This window comes from Simochromis diagramma, unplaced genomic scaffold, assembly GCF_900408965.1.
Source record: "Simochromis diagramma unplaced genomic scaffold, fSimDia1.1 OVJJ01000753.1, whole genome shotgun sequence".
Classification (NCBI taxonomy): Eukaryota; Metazoa; Chordata; class Actinopteri; order Cichliformes; family Cichlidae; genus Simochromis; species Simochromis diagramma.
In genome coordinates, this window is record NW_024387523.1 from 14762962 (window position 1) to 14783020 (window position 20059).

The window sequence follows — 20059 nt, forward strand, 5'->3', positions numbered from 1 at the left end:
TGCAGCCTTTTGTTATTTGCCCTGTTGAAACTCATTTAAACACACTTGACAGTGATATGTATCAAGTTAAAGAAGTTTCTGGCAGTTTGTTTTCCAAAAAAATACTTATTCAGATACATTGTATTTGTATTCAAATTGTTATGAATTTAAACAGTTAGGACATTTTACTATAATTTACATAACAAAGTCGTAATAAAATTAATCAACTGTAATCAAAACTTATCCCGTGTGAACCTGTTCCTGTCAGTCTGAAAACCATTTGTCATTTAAAATCGCTCAATTTGACTCTGAGCGACAGGTCAGAGGTCAACTGTGACACAGTATTTTAAATACCATCCTACTGTGAAATCCTATGTTACTTTCTACAGCTTGACAATACACACCACCCTTGTATGAATCATACGTTGTAAGTTATAAGGCTTTCCATTATAATTTTCCACCAAAAAAATCTGTAAATAAAATGTAAAGACCTTGGCAGATATAAGCCACATTGTAATGGATTCCAACATGACCACACTCCACACAGCAGAGATAATGCTGGTTGGTTCAAGACTTTTGTACAATAATGTAGATCAGTCAGAAATTCAACCGAATGCTGGTTTTGTCATTGGTTAGCAATGCTGCCTGGCACCAAGCAGTTTCCTGGTTCGAAGTTTGCATGTTGTCCCTGCGAGGGTTTCCTGGCTTGCTCCCACAGTCCTGGACACATGTTCAGTTAATTGGCAATTCAAAACTGGCCATGGATGCAAGGTAGATAAAGCACTGTATGAAAGTGAAAAACATATGGCTTGTAGTCTAAAGTCTTTGAGTGGTGAGTAAGAGATTAAAGCACTGTATAGATGCAAGTGCATTGCATTACTGCCTGTCCTTCAGTGAATTAATGGTTGCACAATCGGTTATAATAACTGCAGTTTGAAAACATTGTGTGACATTTTATACCTTTATTAACACCATAGAGAGAATACATTGTGGTCTGTTGATTACTTGCTGGTGCTATTTATGAATCTCTGGATTGTTTAGTCATTGCCAGGAGGTATTGTATCATCAGAAAAATAATGGAAAGATCTAAAGATAAAGGCAACTGGAATTAGGCAATTTTAAGATCTGACATGTAGCAGTGTTGTACATCAAGGTCAACAATTTCAAAGCCAGTGCAAAGTTACCATGGGTAGGTGCAGTTCTAGGTTCATGTGCGTGTATCTGCATTCACAAAAAGAAACACATTAAATAGAAAGAAAATTGGCCGAGAACTGTTGGATTCCTTTCTGCATTCTTGGACGTTCTCATAACATCAGTAATCACAGGTGAAGCTGAGTTTCTCGCTGCTTTACTCATAGTTCCAAAAACATTGACTGAAAACATCCCAGGAATGCAAACTGTTTAATTAAAAAGATACAATGCAAATCCAAACTCCACCCAAAGTAACAAACAACTGTTACTATTTTTGTTGGTCCAGTTCTTAGTGGTATTTCACCTCTATAGTCTTTAAGCTGTGATTCAGAATTTGTCACTGAGGTGGCCTGTGGTTTTAGGGCTCAGAGGGGTTCATGTTGTCTGCAGGCAGACCTCTGTTTACATCATTACTATCCTTAGATACAGTAACCACTCACTTCCTCTGCTGCTTTTTCTTTTTTTTTTTCTATCTGACTCTACCAGTCTAACTGGCTGCCTTCCTGCTCTCTTTCCCATGGCTAGCACACCTTGGTTCAACCAGTTGTTCAGTACTCAAAAAAGATTTTCAGGTTTATCAAATTTCACTCATACGCATAAGGTGTGATGCAAACGCACCAGCATCATCGCGTATGGAAACACGAGCGCAGACGGGCACACGTAAGTCGAACTGTGTGTGCATGTGAGTCAATGTTTATTTATGGGCTTGTAACCTAATGGTAAACTCATTGTGTCTTAATCTGTCATAACCTACTAAAGAGTCATGACATCTATATATAGGTTTAGGACGTTATACTATGTTGCTGACAATATATGACTTCCTGCCAGTGGAAAAAGTAAAAGAGCACTCAAATTCAAGTACCAAGTGTACACATTTACTAGATTAAACTCCATTTAAAGTCATTTAAAAATGTTTTTTATACTTGACTGAGCACAAATATATGATAATTATTTGTATTTTAAAACATTACCTCCCTAAAGTGACTAAAAGTGTTCATTTCCTCTGCATGGCTGCTGCATACTTGTGACTGTGTGGCTGTGAGAAAAAAGTGTTGATTTATTATGTTTCTAATGGCACACAGTCAAACCACACAGAAACAGATACAAATGGAGGGAACACCTGCAATAAAGGTCATTGTTTCAGTGTGTTGCAACTTCAAGTTTTCTACTCACATTCTCCACATGCTTTACTGTTTCAAGGGACAAATGCTCTTCCTCTGTATTTTCACCCTGAATAATCAGTTCAGTGTTCTCGGGATTGGAAGCTAATCTTTATTTTGTAGATCTCCCTCTCAAAATAACTGCATGGGTGCTTTCTTTATCTGGTGGGGCTGAAGTTAAATATCAACTCTCAGCAAGGCTGCTTGCAGCATTAGGGGAGAGGAGAACAGATGAAGCGATATAGGAGAGAAAGCTGGAAGAAAAGACTGGGAGAAGACATAATATAATAGCATAATGTGATGCAGTTCTAAGTTGAAATATGGCACACATGGCAAAAATGGCAAAAAAAACAGCTTCACAAATGTGAGAAATGGCTTCACGAAAGCAAGTGGAATGCCAAAACATGACACTTGAAGGCACTGTGTTTCTGTTTTAAAGGCCAGTTCATTATCAATCAGTTTATTTAAGACAAAAATGTTTACGTGCAAGGTTGCAAAAAAAAATTGTACTGTAAAAAATGGTATTGTTTACTTGGGTGAAAATCCATAAATGATGGTCGGTTAAGGATTCACGGTTACCTCTGTTTGAGCACAGGAACGATAAAGTACAAACACAACCAGCTTTCTGTTCGCACCGGAAAGAGGAAATAACTCTAGAGAGTTTCGGCCCAGACGGGAGAGGAGGAGAGGGAGTCTCCCAGTTATGCAGGACACTGACTGAAACAGAAAGAGAGAGACAAAGAGGAACTGCAAACAGTTTCCCGTTGCCATAGCAACAACTTTCACCTGTGTTTCGGAGGAGGGAGATAGAAAGGATTCCCTGATATTCTTTCTATCTCTGTTTCTGTGTTTCTCAGCTCAGACTGGGTATTCCCTGTTGGCAGCAAGCCACACAGAAACCATTGTGGGATTCCATGGTCAGAGAAACTGCTTTCATAAGCGCAGCAAAGAGGTGATGCAATTTCCCTAATTAGCAAGGGTTAAAAGGCAAATTGGATCTTGGTGTTCATACTGAAAATAAAATAGAAAAATAAAATCATTGAATTTACATTTATGTATCTGCCTACCTATCTGCGTATCAGCCACTTTGGACTTTACCTTTCACTTTTGCTCCAGTTGTTATTCCAGCCTGTGGTACTTCATCTATCACATCTAATGTCTTCTGCTTCTTGGCCAGGACCTCCTTGTCAGTCTTAAATTCAAAGTCCCACAGGACAGGACTGCTGTCCTCATCCCATCGGGACTTGAAAGACTTCTAGTCTTAGCCTCACAGATCTTCCCGTATACTATCCCAGTCACTTGAGTGTCCTAGCTTGCATCTTGCATTCTGCTGATATGTGCTGGACGGGGCACCTGTGCACAGTCATGAGTGCAAAAATTGCAGGCCCTAATTGCCTCAGTTAAGGTAAGCGTTCATGACTCCACCATAAGAAAGAGACTGGGCTAAAATGGCCCCAGTTCCAAGACGATTAACCACTGCTGAGCAAAAGGAACACAAAGGTTCATCTCAGTTTTGCTAGAAAACATCTTGATGACTCCCAAGAAAATACCCTGGGAAAATATTCTGACGATACAAGGTTGAACTATTTGGATGGTTTAAGTCCTGTTGCATCTGGCGTAAAAGTAACACAGCATTTCAGAAAAGGAACATCACACCAACATCAAAATGTGGTAGTGTGATCTTCTGGGGCTGTTTTGCTGCCTTAGGACCAGCAAGACTTGATTTTGTAACTGGAACCATGAATTCTGCTGTCTACCAAAACATCCTGAAGGAGAATGTCCAGACATCTGTTTGTGACCTCAAGCTGAAGCGCATTTGGGTTCTGCAGCAGGACAGCGATCCAAAACAAAACGGCGGTTCATGCTCGAAAACCCTCCAATGTTGCTACAACAATTCTGCAAAGAAGAATGGGCCAAAAGTGCTCCACAGTACTGTAAAAGAGTCGAAGCGAGCTATTGCAAATGCTTGATTGCAGTTGTTGCTGCTAAGGGTGGTCCAACCAGTTATTAGGGTTAGGGGACAATCACTTCTTTTTAAAGGGTGATGTAGGTTGGAATTTTTTGCCCCCTTAATAACAAACACTTTCAGTTGGAAACTGCATTTTATGTTTACCTCTTATCTTTTTCTAATATTTAAATTTGTTTGATGATCTGAAACATCATCAAACAGGGTTCAATTTATTTCAACAAAATATATATATATATATATATATATATATATATATATATATATATATGTATGTGTATATATATATATTATACACATACATTATATATATATATATATATATATATATATATATATATATATATATATATATGTATGTGTATAGATATATATATATACACATACATATATTATATATATATATATACTATATATATAGAATATTGTGTGGTATGTATGTATGTATGTATGTATGTGTGTGTGTGTGTGTGTGTGTGTGTGTGTGTGTGTGTGTGTCTATACATGTATATAACAGGTGAAGTCAAAGGCTGAGCCTCTAATGAATAATAATAATGAAATAGTAATAAAACTGTAACATTATAACACATTGAGCCTTACTGACAGACTCCAGAGACAAACTACAATGCAGGGACAAGCAAATGTACCCGGAAGGAACACATGAGAGTGCCTCGGTGGATGAAACGGAATGAATCTCGCGGAGAGCCAAACTGTTCCCATTAAATTTGAATTTACAGCAGCACTAGCGCACGTTTAGAGCAGTAAAATGACGTCAACAGACACCTGAAATGTAATGATTTTTAACTCAGGCTATAATTTAAATCCATGCGGTTGAACTGAACGCTACCGAGCAGCAATCCAGCCACGACGGGTATTAATTGCGCTATTAACTCGTTGAATAAACGTTTCACTACCTCATTCTTCTCCTTTGCACGACAAGCCAGAGCCTAAAAAACAGGACGTCCAAACACTGAAACGTAATTTGGCTCTCTGGCTTAGGGTTGGGCCGCTTTGACAAAGGAATCTTCTTTTTTTTTTTTTTTTTTTGTTACTGAGGAGGCTGTACGATCCCGTGGGTCGTGTTGCCGTGCAACGACACGCCCCGCCTACCATCCCAATGTATTCACCTGAACCGTGTTCACGTGACAAGCGCAAAGGGTCCAATCCAATCAGGATGGAGGACAGGTGTTTCTTCATCAAAGTTTCGGAGGCGGAAACCTGCTGGTTTAGTGTAAGCCGCTCCTTATTAGTCTGTCACTTCATTTGTTTTCTTTTATCAAGAACTGCTGAGGAGTAGAGCGGAGTTGTTTGATAAGAGCAACATAAAAGAAAGAAAAGGTTTTGTTGCTGGGAAGTGTAAGGAGACAGAGTACTTGGCTCGTGCGTAAGATGGATACGTCTACGAACCTTTGAAGGACTGTTGTCACTGCTGTTCCAGGTGTTGCACCAGTAAAGAAGAGGACACCGAATGCTGTTTATAGATAGCTCGTCACGATTAAAAGCCCGACGCTGACACTTTTATTAGGGTCGTTTTAACTGTCCACGCCACCTCTTGCAACACAGGTAGGATAAGTGTTTCTGAGTCCTTTTTGCGTATTGATCGCCTGTGAATCTCGGTTTGGGTTTGCACTTCTACTCTCAGACTCATTAAACCAGTTTTACAGCGACGCTAAATATGGTTACACTGGTTATTCATAGGATTAGTTGGCAAGACACCTCTCACTCATCTAAAATATATGTAGATAGGCAAACATTTAGGTAAAGTGTAATTTAAGACATTAAAACAGAAATTACACTTGTAGTAATTATGAGAGTGGATATAAGGCTGTAGAACAGCATGAATACTAAACCAACTATATATATATATATATATATATATATATATATATATATATATATATATATATGATAAAAGAATGACAAACTGGCCCCTCAAATTGGATTATATTAAAGGACAAATACTGTAAAAGATGATAAAATCTTAAAATCTTAAAAATTATTGATGGGTTGCGTTCCTCTTTACAGGTCACTGCATCCCTTTAGTCAAAGATGACAGAGAGGACCCCATGGTGGAAGGCATTCCTGCCAAAGAAAAAGGCCGCCAAGGATCAAGCCTTTGATGTGAACTTTGACCCTTGGGAAATATCCTCTCCTGCAGCCTCCAAGGCCTCCCAGCCGGTGTCCAACAACAGCTCCAGCCTGCTCAGCGATGAAACCTTCGACGACTCCCGACTGGACTCGGTCTTCAATGAGCAGACTTGTCGCAGGAACATGAATATATCGCGCTCAGGCCGATTCAGAGAAAAGAAGAAGATCCGTACAACTATTCCAATAGAGCAGAAAGAGAAAGAGAACGTGACGTCTGGGAGAGAGGACGCACGGTGACAGCAAGGAGTAAAAAGCCGGGCGATCAAAGACTGCTTTACAGAGATGCTTGAAGACGGAGGAGAAGAAGAAATCAAGGTCTATGAAGATGTTTCACTCTCATGAAGCATGCCAGGAATTCTGCTGATTTTTCTTTTTTTTCTTCTTTTTTATATGTTGGTGATAATGAAGATGATGAGCATTCAAGTTTTAGCCCAATACTGGAAAAAAAGGATGATTTTAGACATTTGTTGATGCACTTTGCCAGAAAGCCAAAAAAACAGTGTCAGCAATATTACACTTAGAAAACAGGAATGCCCTTTCTCCTTTCAGTGCTCCATATGTGTTTCAGGAAGGAACTGCTCATAAAATGTTTACATTTTTTCTGTAATAAGATTAATAGAAAATAATATCTATTAATATAAACCTAATAATGAAGGATATGTGTAACAATAATTTTACAGTGCTTTTTATAAGGGCTATAAGGGTGTTTATGAAGGTGTAAATGGTTCCTTTATGTGTGTGTGTGTGTGAAGAAAACAGAGAGAGAAAAAAATGGTTTGTTAGCAGCGCTTAATCGGATGCACAAAACTTGTCAGCAAAATGCATAAAATACTTCAATGAAGGATTCAAATTGACATATTGCACAAAACCTTTAGCAAAGCCATCACTGCTGAAATATCCAGGCAGATGAGATGAGGACAAGGAAGTGATGTTAATTTCTTTTTAAGACTTCTCTGCTTTTGGATGGCCTCTGAATAGTTTTACATGAAGGCAAAATATGAGAAATAAATCTGACATCTGCTACAGCTGATTGGTGTGTGTCTGTGTGCTTCACTAATCCCCATTTGTTGATGGATTAACCCACGCAGTGCAAAGTTTGCTTCTTCGTCCCCATTAAAAACAACTTTAACACAGAAAAGCCCATCAACAACAACAACAATAACACCAAATAAGGAAATAAATAAGAAAATCTGAAGATCGAGTAAAGCAAAAAACACCCCACCTAAAAACATGTCAGTAAATTTGGCAGCTGTTTTGAGAGTGACAACCTTGTGTGTTCTCATCACAATGTCTAAAAAAAGCACTCACAAGGAATTACAGCTAATTAAATAAAGCAGGTAGTAGATGTTAAGCCCAGGTGTGAATCACAGGTAGTTAAAAGGAGGAGTATGCCAGTGTCGTGGCATTCTTCTGTCACTGTTTAAGGTGTGTATCTGTGTGTGTGCACAGTGCATGTCAAAGGTTACAATTGATATACCTTTTACAATGACATCACATTCATTGTAGCCTGTCTCATAGCTGCTCTGTATATAAAGTGCAACAGTTAAACGTGTAAGTGTGAAGTTGAGCGTGCACAAATGAATAAGACCGACTTGTAATGCCATATCTTCAACACAAGGGGCAATAATGTACTGCCAGTAGACTGTCATACAGCAACAAACTGCAATGAACAGGAGGAAGATATACTTAGAAAAAACAAATTGTAGTTTTGTAGGGGGCAAAGAATTTACTTCAGACGTCTTTACCGCGCAGTCAGAACCCACAGTCGTGGATACACAATGCTTGTCTCCTTCCACTGGTGTAACTCAATAAGAGGGAAAGTCTTTTGGCTCCTTCAGCACGGACGAAGCCAACGACACTGATCCTGTTTCTCTCTCTCTCTCTCTCTCTCTCTCTCTCTCTGTCTCTGTGTCGTTGACTGTGGAGCAGTGAGGTGTGGCTTTGCTCTGTGCGCCCCCGGCGCTGCGCTCCCAAGAGAATAAACCGAAAACAGCCAGGGCTGTTGTGTTGCAGTGTCGTCAGCGTCTCCGCTATAAACTCAAAAATTAAGCAAAATAAAGTTTGTGGAACTTTTTAAGATATCTGCAAGAGCACCACAACCCAGGCGTGTGATACGAAGTGTCCTCATTTGACTAAATATAACCTGGAAACTTTCTCACAAGTGTCCCGCTATGAAGAGGGCACTGCGCTAACGGACCACACTGAAGTTCTCTCTGCAAACAGGTGAAGTTCTGACATTTTCTGAAGGTAGGGCGATTTCTTAACGAGTGCACTTTTGCATGTAACGGTTTAATGTTTTTATTCTCACAGAAGTTTGTAATGAAATGTTTAAAAATGCAGGTCCAAATAGAAATGTTTATAGCAGATGAATTGGATGTATTCGAGCTCCCTGCACAGGCATGGAGCATCAAGTGTACCCACCCTTTTTTTTAAATGTCCTTTCAGATACATTTTGCATTACAAAAATGTATTGGAAGTTTTATGGGCAATAATGAGTGAATAATAATAATAATGAATGAATAATATAAAAACATAAATAAATAAAACATACATGGACATTACTTAAAACCACTGTGTTGTGCTAATCCTGGCTGTTATTCTTGGGCTGGGTTTGCAAAATCAGCCATTCTTTGTGAAGACGTATCACAAATTGGTTGGGATTTTTGTAACGATTATAAAATATGGAAATAAATTACTAGAAAATAAAAAGTGTGATCCATCTTTTTTTTGGCTGCAGCAGCTGTCATATCAGATCTTCTTTCTGGGGAAGATTAAGCTCATACTTGAGGTACAAAGAAAAGCAACAACTGCTGTGAGAGGTGTACTCACCTCACTTACTTCCCCACCTGTTCTGGAAGACCTCAGCTGACCGGTGTCCAGCTTCCCCCCTTTAGAGAGCTAAACTGGCAGTGTCACTGAGGCTGCTTGACACAGTTATGAAGATAGAAATAGCAACGGAGGACAGCCTGCCACTTGCAAAGAGGGAAAGCATGAACTGCACACAGACAGAATACCAGTAGTGTGATTCAGATCCATTACTTCCATTACAAAAACATATTCAAGTAAAGGTATTTGCTAGCCATAAAAGTACTTAATTAAAAGCACTTATTGTGCACTTATGTTTATTGACAGTGCTTTTAATATCTCTTGTCTTTGGATAACTTAAGCATTTTATGGCACTAAAGCTTAACAGTTCAGGTAATTTCAATATACTTTCTGTGCTGCTTAGTTGTTTAATCCACAATAAAGAACCATATTATGAGGTCATCATATGTTTACATGTTTGAAAACTATTTCCAACAAGTGAAACTATCCTGATGTCGGAAAACAGTTGTGTTTCCAGCTTCTCCTGTCTAATACAACAAGGCTTTAAATGGAATAAGAAGTAAGCAAATGTTCCCAAACCAATCCAAAAATTAATTACGCCATTTGGAGATCAATGGATTGAAAGTGTAGGGGAACTTGTAACTGAATAAAACCTAAATCATCAAATAAAGTACACAAGTTTAAATTTGGACTGAAATAGTGTACTTGAGTAATTGTGCTTAGTTCTCTTCCCCCAGACGACAAGAGAGATGTGTTCAACAAAAACAGGTTCTGTTGTGTGCTTTATTAAATTGCTAAAGAGGAGCATGTGCAAATTCCACAGCCTGAGGTTTGTGCACAAACCTCTGGCTGTTTTCAGCCCGTCAGCCGAGGAAGACAGCTTATCAAAAATGCATGATGTCAAGATGGTGGGTGGACATGTCAGCGACTGTCACTGTGGACCATTTACTAGCTGTAGAAGCTGAAACATGTGACATGACTCTGTACACAAGCTGTTTCCTGGAACGCTGTTGTAGTGGACATTTAGCGGGGCTTTGATTACTGAACCAGTAGCTCTTAAAAGGTTTCTTTGCACAGTTACACTCAGTGTGTTGGGACACTGTTGTTGTTTCCTCTGGACTTTCCTTAATTTCTTTTCCTTGAAGTTCCATACAGTTACTGCAGTAAATGCCTTTGGACACTGACTCGAATAAAGGGTAGGGGTCCATTACTGTTCACACAACACTCTCCATTGTTCTAGCCTGAAGTAATCTGCCATGGGGCATTGTGGGAAAAGGAGGAGATGTGTCAGATTTCTCTGGAGAGGATGGAGCGCTTTGCTGTTTCCTGTTTTGTGCTGTATGGTGGTGAAAGCTCTTCCTGTTCAGGGGAAGAGGGTGACAGGTCATCAAATGCACCCAGTACACAGTAGCTTCTTCTGACGCGGAGCGAATAAAAAACCCTCGAAGCACTGCATACAGGGTTTCCTGCAATAGAGTGCGCTTTGTCTTCTCCAGGTATTTGAGGCCGAGGCATGCCGGTTCCCCCACCTCCCCCTCCGCCTCCACCAGCAGCCCCGCCACCCCCACCGCCACCCAGTGCTGCCCTGCCACAGGTATAAGATTCTTCCAGCAACTCTCTTATGCAATTGCAAACACTCATTGTGTTCTTCTTGCTGATCATCGACCATCTGGAGCTCATTTGCATTATTAATTGAGCTAGTGTACACACACACGCACTGACTTAGACACACACAACCCAGACAGCAGGCTGTCAGTGGCAAAAGAGTGTTACGTTACCCCAGCAGGCTCATAGTGTCCTCTTGTTAAATGAGCTGCTGCAGCCAGTGAACAGGGCAAAGACATGGCTCAGTAGATTCTGGATACAGCAGTAACGTCTGTCTGCATAAACAAAAAAGTGATCCTCTCCACTCTTACTTCTTTTTTGTTCTGTTTTTCTTCAGTGTCCATTAGATCCTCCCAAGGTCCAGTTTAGCGGAGGAGGAGGTGGTGGAAGGAATGCCCTGCTGGCAGACATCCAGAAAGGAACCAAGCTCAAGAAAGTCACGCAGGTCAACGACCGCAGCGCCCCCGTCGTCAATAGTAGGTCCCACAACATGACCATCCTATAGCCTGCACATATACAGACACACTCAGTGTGTTTTCTCTAAATGTTACATCCTTACATCACAGTAGCGCCCACTCAGCCACTCTCGTAGGTGAATGGGTGCTTCATATAGTGTGTGTCTGTAGTTTGAAATATGCCAGTGTGATGTGTTATCGTGAAACACTCGACATATTAAAGTGAAGGACAAAGAAGGGGAGAAGACTGGGGGATGTTTGGTGTCTTTGTGCTATATTTGAACTCACAAGGCCAGTGCACGCTTCAGGAAGGAATGCCCTATAGCTGATTAAGACGCAGGAAGAACAGACAGACGGTACTATATACACTGACACAATAGAAAAGGCAAAACACTGTGCACTGTCACCACTCAACACACCCTGTGCAATATCACTAAACACTGTGAAACAGATATACGTGTGTGCTGTATGCAGTGTTGGTCAAGTTACTTGAAAAAAGTAATCAGTAACTAATTACTTTATGTGTATAGATGAAGACCCTCTGAAATTTTTATTTTCCAAGTCCTTTTAAACAGAGCAAGGGATTTTAACATAGCTTTTCTAAACATTGTGGTTTTATTTTTTGGATGCTTATCTTATTTGACTTTGCACAAAAAATAGTTTTACAAAAAGAAAAACTACCAGGGTCTTCAGTTCAACCCACATATTATCAGTAGATTTCAAGTCAGTCAGTAATGTTGACTTTGGTCTTCTGGAGGTTCTTCCAGGTTTGCTACTGACTGCTTGAGGTTTTCTACAAGATCTTCACATATTCTTATTTCTTCATGATTCCTTCCACCTTGGCGAGATTCCTAGATGCACTGAAGGGTCCCGACAACATAATACTCACACCGCAGTGTTTCACTTTGGGAACCCTGTTCTTTGGGTTGTACGTCTCTCCCTTCTTTCTCCAAACTTAAGTAGAGTAAGCAGAGCTCTGGTTTAATCTCATCTGACTAAAGGGCATGTTTCCAGTTTACAAAATCTTTCTCCAGGTTGTACTTGGCCTACTCCAGTCTGGCCTGAAGGTGTTTCTTTTGCAAAAGTTGAGTTTTTCTTGTTCTGTAACCTCAGACTCCATTCCTGTGCAGGATTCTAGTGAATATCTTCCGTGAGACAGTCTGACAGTTTCTGACTACAGTCATTCATCAGTATCAGATTCTTTGAGATCTTTTGCTTCTTACCTCTGCCAGGCTTGTTCTGTACTGTGCGGCTCTCTTTGAAGTTTTTAATGATACATAGCACTCACTGGACTTCTTGACACTGGGAATGGTGGTGATAACTTTGTATATTCATCTCCTGTTTTGTGAGCATCAGCAATTCTTTCTTATGTCTAAACTGATTTGTTTTTGATTTTGGCATGATGCTTTAATCAAGTGACAGCTCAGCCCCTCACTGAAGCTTCTAATTTATGTAAATTGGAAGCTTCAGTTTTAACTTGATTTTTAAAAGCTTTGAGCATTACAAAGTTAAAGCACATCATTGCACAGCAGTGGTCATTTTCTCAGGGGGCTAATAATATTGGGAGGTTAGGTAAGTGTGGTGGTGTGAAAGTTGCACATGTTTGAGTTTTTGATGTTAGCTTCATTAGGTTTTTTCCAGCACTAAAAACAAGCTCTTGTTGGGACAAAATTCATGAGCTTATAAGATATAAAATGTTATGTATGAAGTGAATACATTTATAATGATATTAGACCAAATATTGTGATTGACCACATGATTTATTAAGCTTTGATGCCTTTGCACTGCTGTTATTTCATTACTAACATGTGCATATGGCGTTCCCCAGATTCCAAGGCTAGCACAGGAGATTTATCTGGAAATGCTGGTGCTTCTCAGGCCTCATCGGGTGGCATGGCACCCGTGGGGCCATCACTGAGTGGGCTATTTGCTGGAGGGTTCCCCACTCTCAGGCCTACAGGACAAAGAGACCTAGCAGGCAAAACCAGAGGTTGGTGCAAAATGTCATATTCTTGCTCATAGATATATTTATGATTGGTCAGTAGTCACAATAACATTTTTTCCCTTTCAAATGGCTCCTCTTGTGTGTGTTTGTTCTGTTTAAGTGTCTCGATCGAGCTCATCAGTCTCTCTGAAGCCTCTGTGGAACCCTCCTTCATCGGCCGACTCCAGCAGCTTCGCTGAACCCGACAGGAAAGCAGAGATCCAAACCTCCGTCCACCGCCTACTCGCCCCCTCGGCCTCTGCTCCTCCCTCCCCCTCTCACAGCAGCATGCACCCGCCGCCTTTCCCTCCTTCCACTCCCCTTCCACCTGCCCCTCCCTCTGCTCCTCCCCCACCTCCCCCACCTCAGGCCTTCCAGGACCGGCCAGGTAACAAGCCTCCCCCTCTCCCCTCCTGCCCTCCACCTCCGCCTCCATCCCAGACTACCAAGCCCATGTGGCTCCCCATCCAGCACTCGCAACACTCATCTGTCTCCCAGCCCTCTCCTCCTCCTGCTCCTCCTCCTCCACCACCGCCACCAACTGTCCAGCCTCTGTCAACTATCCCAGGGGACCATTCTTCGGGGTACTTCTACTCTCCGCCTTCATCTGCAGTCTACTCTGAAACTTCAAGGTTCCCTGTTCTTCGGGACAGCCCCCTGGGACCGCCTCCCCCACCTCCGCCTCCCCCTCTGCCACCTTCCATTACTCCAAGCTGCCCGTCTACCCTACCTCCACCACCACCCAAAGTGGCTCCAGTGCCTTCCCCAGCAATGCGCTCTCTGCCTCCCTCATACCCTTGCAACGCTCCCACTCGACGGCCACCAGCTATACCCAGGAGTGCAGGTAGGTGGACAACAGGATGTAAAAATGCTTCTTTAACCCCTTAGCAGTCCTACAAATTTTGCCTAAAAGGGTTAGGAGTCGGACGTACCGTGGGCGGTACGTCCGACTGCTAAGGGGTTAATGCCACTTGTGTTTATAAATATAAACCTGTTGCCCGTTACATGTTTTTTCCATAATTGAAACAGATAAAGTCTGTATGGAAGATAAAAAGTTTAAACCACTGCTTCATGCCTTTGGAAAATCTTTTGAATTCTGTCTTTATGCGAGAAATGATTCAGTCATGTAAATGGAGCTGACTCAATATATTAATGGTGATGATATAAAAAGAAGGAAAATTAAAAGAAAATCTGAAAGAAAACGATTGTGCTGAAGCAATGTTTTAGAGATCAGAAAACAAGTTCAGCTAAGGGCGTGGCCTAAAAAAGTTCCCAATAATAGTTGTAAAAGATGGAAGTAGCTACTGTGACCTCATCGACTGGTTAGCGAAGGGTTGTTGTGAAGCCCCAAGCTTCAAGAGCAGTTTCACCATTGCTATCTGCTTTTTAAAACTGGACATGATGTTTGAGGTGGAGGACCTGACTGAGAGACCAAGGGACAATATCTTATCCTAAATCATACCTAGCCATACTTTACTCTAAATGTGGATTACATAATGGTTAAGGTAATTAACTCATTAGGAAGTGTCTACTGAGATAAATCAGGTAAGTAGTGGCGTCATTTTTTGGAGAGGGTCAAAGTTCAATAGAATCTGGTATCTTTTTGTACCAGAGGAGTCAAGCCCTTTTTGCCATAAGAAAGAAGACAGGTTTAAACCCATCCATGTAGCTTAGAATATCTTTATTGCCACTATTACATGCAACAAGTACAGCATAATTAGCCTCAATCTCAACAGTGCAAAGATCACTCACATCATAAAAACGACATAAAACTGTATAAGAGATAAAAGTAAATACAAAAGTCAAAAGCAGCCTTCCTCCATTCTCACAACCCCTTCTTGCACAAAACACGTGTGGCCATTGCAGCATCTAATGCCTGTATAGAACTGGGATAAAAGCTCTTATTCAGTCTGTTTCTGCTTGTTTTACTTGTTCAGTACTGTCTACCTGATGGTAACAGTTCTGACAGGGTGAGATAGACCTATTATAGTATTATTAGCCTTTTTTGAGAACATTTATATGATTGATCCCATACATACAGTGGGGCAAAAAAGTATTTAGTCAGCCACCGATTGTGCAAGTTCCCCCACCTAAAATGATGACAGAGGTCAGTAATTTGCACCAGAGGTACACTTCAACTGTGAGAGACAGAATGTGAAAAAAAAAAAAAAAAAAAAAAAAAAAAATCCATGAATCCACATGGTAGGATTTGTAAAGAATTTATTCGTAAATCAGGGTGGAAAATAAGTATTTGGTCAATAACAAAAATACAACTCAATACTTTGTAACATAACCTTTGTTGGCAATAACAGAGGTCAAACGTTTACTATAGGTCTTTACCAGGTTTGCACACACAGTAGCTGGTATTTTGGCCCATTCCTCCATGCAGATCTTCTCGAGAGCAGTGATGTTTTGGGGCTGTCGCCGAGCAACACGGACTTTCAACTCCCGCCACAGATTTTCTATGGGGTTGAGGTCTGGAGACTGGCTAGGCCACTCCAGGACTTTCAAATGCTTCTTACGGAGCCACTCCTTTGTTGCCTGGGCGGTGTGTTTTGGATCATTGTCATGTTGGAAGACCCAGCCTCGTTTCATCTTCAAAGTTCTCACTGATGGAAGGAGGTTTTGGCTCAAAATCTCACGATACATGGCCCCATTCATTCTGTCCTTAACACGGATTAGTCGTCCTGTCCCTTTGGCAGAAAAACAGCCCCATAGCATGATGTTTCCACCCCCATGCTTCACAGTAGGTATGGTGTTCTTGGGATGCAACTCAGTATTCTTCTTCCTCCAAACACGACGAGTTGAGTTCATACCAAAAAGTTCTACTTTGGTTTCATCTGACCACATGACATTCTCCCAATCCTCTGCTGTATCATCCATGTGCTCTCTGGCAAACTTCAGACGGGCCTGGACATGCACTGGCTTCAGCAGCGGAACACGTCTGGCACTGCGGGATTTGATTCCCTGCCGTTGTAGTGTGTTACTGATGGTGACCTTTGTTACTTTGGTCCCAGCTCTCTGCAGGTCATTCACCAGGTCCCCCCGTGTGGTTCTGGGATCTTTGCTCACCGTTCTCATGATCATTTTGACCCCACGGGATGAGATCTTGCGTGGAGCCCCAGATCGAGGGAGATTATCAGTGGTCTTGTATGTCTTCCATTTTCTGATGATTGCTCCCACAGTTGATTTTTTCACACCAAGCTGCTTGCCTATTGTAGATTCACTCTTCCCAGTCTGGTGCAGGTCTACAATACTTTTCCTGGTGTCCTTCGAAAGCTCTTTGGTCTTGGCCATGGCGGAGTTTGGAGTCTGACTGTTTGAGGCTGTGGACAGGTGTCTTTTATACAGATGATGAGTTCAAACAGGTGCCATTCATACAGGTAACGAGTGGGGGACAGAAAAGCTTCTTACAGAAGACGTTACAGGTCTGTGAGAGCCAGAGATTTTCCTTGTTTGAGGTGACCAAATACTTATTTTCCACCCTAATTTACGAATAAATTCTTTACAAATCCTACCATGTGAATTCATGGATTTTTTTTTCACATTCTGTCTCTCACAGTTGAAGTGTACCTCTGGTGCAAATTACTGACCTCTGTCATCATTTTAAGTGGGGGAACTTGCACAATCGGTGGCTGACTAAATACTTTTTTGCCCCACTGTAGATGCCACAGTGTAGAGTAGAAAGTTGATATTTACTAGCTGAAGAAGCTCTGTTACACAATGTTATACTTTAAGATGTTTTTATCTTGTAAAAAACCAACCTTAAGCATTTATAGGCAGTTAACCAGCATAAAATGAAAATAGGAAAATTGGTGAGACCCGGTTTATCTTTGTGCAGAAAAATGAGTGTATATCACAGCTGGTGTGCTGATTAGGTTCTGAAGTCTATCCTTCCACAGTGTTTTCTCTATTCCTCTCCAGTGTCTACAGGCCAGACTCGAAGCTTCTCAAAAGCAATTTAATTCAGTTAAATTCAGTTTTATTTATATAGCGCCAAATCCCAACAACAGTTCCCTTCAGGCATTTTACAATGTAAGGTAAAGAGCAATACAATAATACAGAGAAAACAGAGAAAACCTAAATAATTAGATGAGCCCTTATGAACAACTGGCAACAGTGGGAAGGAAAAACTCACTTTCAAAAGGAAGAAACCTCTGGCAGAACCAGGCTCAGGGAGGGACAGCCATCTGCCGTGAGTAGTTGGGAGTGAGGGGAGGAGGACGTTACAAAGACATGGTGTGGAAGAGAGCCAGAGATTAATGATAACTAATGATTAAATGCAGAGGGGTGTATAAACACATTGTGAGTGGAAAAAAAAACAGGTGTTAGGACTGCTGATCCAGCCCTAAAAGCTTTATCAAAAAGGAAAGTTTTAAGCCTAATCTTAAAAGTAGAGAGGGTGTCTGTCTCCTGAATCCAAACTGAAAGCTGGTTCCACAGACGAAGGGTCTGAAAGCTGAAGGCTCTTCCGCTCCCATTCGACTTTTAAATACCAAACAAACCACAAGTAAGCCCGCAGTCTGAGAGTGAAGTGCTCTGTTGGGGTGATACGGTATTATGAGGTCTTTAAGCCAAGCCAACTTTATTTAAAAAGCGCTTTAAAAACAGTGAGCACTGACCAAAGTGCTGAACGTGAACTAAAACAATAAAAACATAAATGCTAAAAATAAAATACAAGTTGAAATAACAGTAACAATATAAAAAGGCAATGAAATCCAAATGAAATTACCATTCTATACTGGGTTTAAAAGCCAAACTGAAAGGGTGAGTCTTCAGACGAGATTTAAGATATGATGGGGCCTGATTATTCGAGACCTTGTATGTGAGGAGAATGATTTTAAATCTGATTCTGGGTGTAACAGGGGAGCCAGTAAAGAGAAACCAGTATAGGAGAAATATACTCTCACTTTCTTGTTGCTTTCAATACTCTTGTTCAGCTGGAGGCTTTTCAGGGAGTTTTAGGACAGCCTGATAATAATGAATTACAGTAGTCCAGCCTAGAAGTTTTAAATGCATTAACTAGTTTTTCAGCATCACTCTGAGACAGGATATTTTTAATTCTAGAGATATTTCATAAATGAAACTAAGCAGTCCTACATATTTGTTTGATACACGCAATGAAGGACATATCCTGGTCAAAAACAAATCCAAGATTCCTCACAGTGTTACTGGAGGCCAAGATAATGCCATTCAGAGTAAGCATCCGGTTCAACATTATATTTCTAAGATTTATAAGGCAAAGTACAATAACCATAGTTTCTATATTTAGAAGCAGGAAATCAGAGGTCATCCAGGCTGAATTAAAATTCCATAAAATGTATATTTTTTGTTTTTATTTTAAATGTTGTTTTTCTTCTGATGCCAACTTATTAACAGGTGTGGGTCGACTGGCTCCTCCTCCTGCTCCCCCCGCCCGTTCCCCCACCACAGAGTTGTCCACCCGCATTCCTCCTCCTCCACCTCCTCCCATGCCCCCATCCAGTCTCAGGAATGGACATCTTCAGAGCTTAGGTAAGATTTTAAAAGGACTTTTACTGTTCAAATGTATAACTTTTATGTAAACTTTGAAAGTTACTTTTTGCTGCTCAGCAGAAGGACATTGTTTTTTATTTTTAAAAAAATGGTAGAAACTTCTAATCTGCATCTTCTTTACTCCAGCGGATGACTTTGAATCAAAGTTCCAGTTCCACCCTGTAGAAGACTTACCCCCACCCGATGAATTCAAGCCTTTCCCACGGATCTACCCCAGCAAAGAAAACAGTGGTAGCCACAAAGCAAAGTTACTACTCCTCAGCTTTTCTTTTCTCAGCACTGTAGTCTCATCTTCTGAGCTCTGTTTTTCTTCCTCCTTGTTCTTTTACAGTGAACCCCAAACCACCAGGGATCAGGACACACCTCCGATGAGTCATGATCTCAGCACCATGACACGCAACAAAAAAGGACAAATCTCAGTATTCCTTCTCCTTCTTACGAGTCCTCACAGTTAAACTGACATTACTGCCATGGACTTGCATGGATAGAGGCTTTGTGTGTGTGTGTTGTTGTGTTTGGTGCATTTGTGTGTGTGCGTGTGTGTGTGGTTGTGCATTTTCAAAGCATCAAAACAAGGACCCGTCTTATTCTGACTATGTGACCTCTGACCTTTTCAAGTACAGAATGTTTTGTGTGCGTGAGAGGAGAAGCACTCGCCCTGCTTGTGCTCATAAGCTCCATTCAGACTCTACACACAGGCTAGAAGAACAGGGTCTTCCATTAATTATCGCTAACATGACTCTTGACATAGTTTGTAATATGTTAACCATCATCTCTGTGCACTTGTAGTTGTAAAATTTGCATTCAAGCAGGCAGTTTTTGTGACTACGTTGCTAAAGACAAGCAGACATACCTCAGTCTCAGCTCTTGCCTTGGTGGCGGCAATTGGGTAACTAGGTGTACCATTTTCTTGCCCCTCCTGTATTAACCAACACTAACACATGGGAGGACAGTGCCACCTGTTGGTTTGATCTGTCACCAACAAATAAACCAAAGCAACTAAAAAGTTTACACAGATACTTTACTTTAAAAAAACAACAACTAATAAATGTATCTGCCTTAAACAGTGGTCCTTTTTTGAGTTGAGGCTCTTGATCCATTCAAACAATCCCAAAGCTGCACAAACAGGGCTGTAAACATGTGTGTGTTATCTCAAAAACCCCATTAAAACAACAGGTAAAGTTCTCCTGTGGTTTTGAGTTATTCTTCA

The 20059-nt window shown here is 40.9% G+C and overlaps 2 protein-coding genes across 4 annotated transcripts; both read left to right on the forward strand.

The window, feature by feature from the left end:
* Positions 1–1747: 1747 nt before the first annotated feature.
* On the forward strand, positions 1748–20033 carry wipf3 (WAS/WASL interacting protein family member 3). Of its 3 annotated transcripts, none has more exons than XM_040020466.1 (9): positions 1748–1830; positions 6322–8691; positions 10767–10864; positions 11213–11351; positions 13159–13320; positions 13436–14158; positions 18694–18828; positions 18976–19080; positions 19181–20033. In XM_040020466.1, exons 3-9 carry the CDS (start codon positions 10784–10786, stop codon positions 19219–19221), a joined length of 1386 nt encoding a protein of 461 aa, XP_039876400.1. In that variant the 5' UTR covers positions 1748–1830; positions 6322–8691; positions 10767–10783; the 3' UTR covers positions 19222–20033. The 3 variants fall into 3 exon arrangements, with proteins under 3 accessions (XP_039876400.1, XP_039876398.1, XP_039876401.1); XM_040020464.1 differs by lacking the exon at positions 1748–1830 and adding an exon at positions 4781–5859; XM_040020467.1 differs by lacking the exon at positions 1748–1830 and adding an exon at positions 4781–5859 and having other exon boundaries at positions 18976–19077.
* On the forward strand, positions 6346–6681 carry LOC120726480 (proline-rich protein 15). Its single transcript, XM_040020079.1, has one exon. It carries the CDS (start codon positions 6346–6348, stop codon positions 6679–6681), a length of 336 nt encoding a protein of 111 aa, XP_039876013.1.
* Positions 20034–20059: the final 26 nt, after the last annotated feature.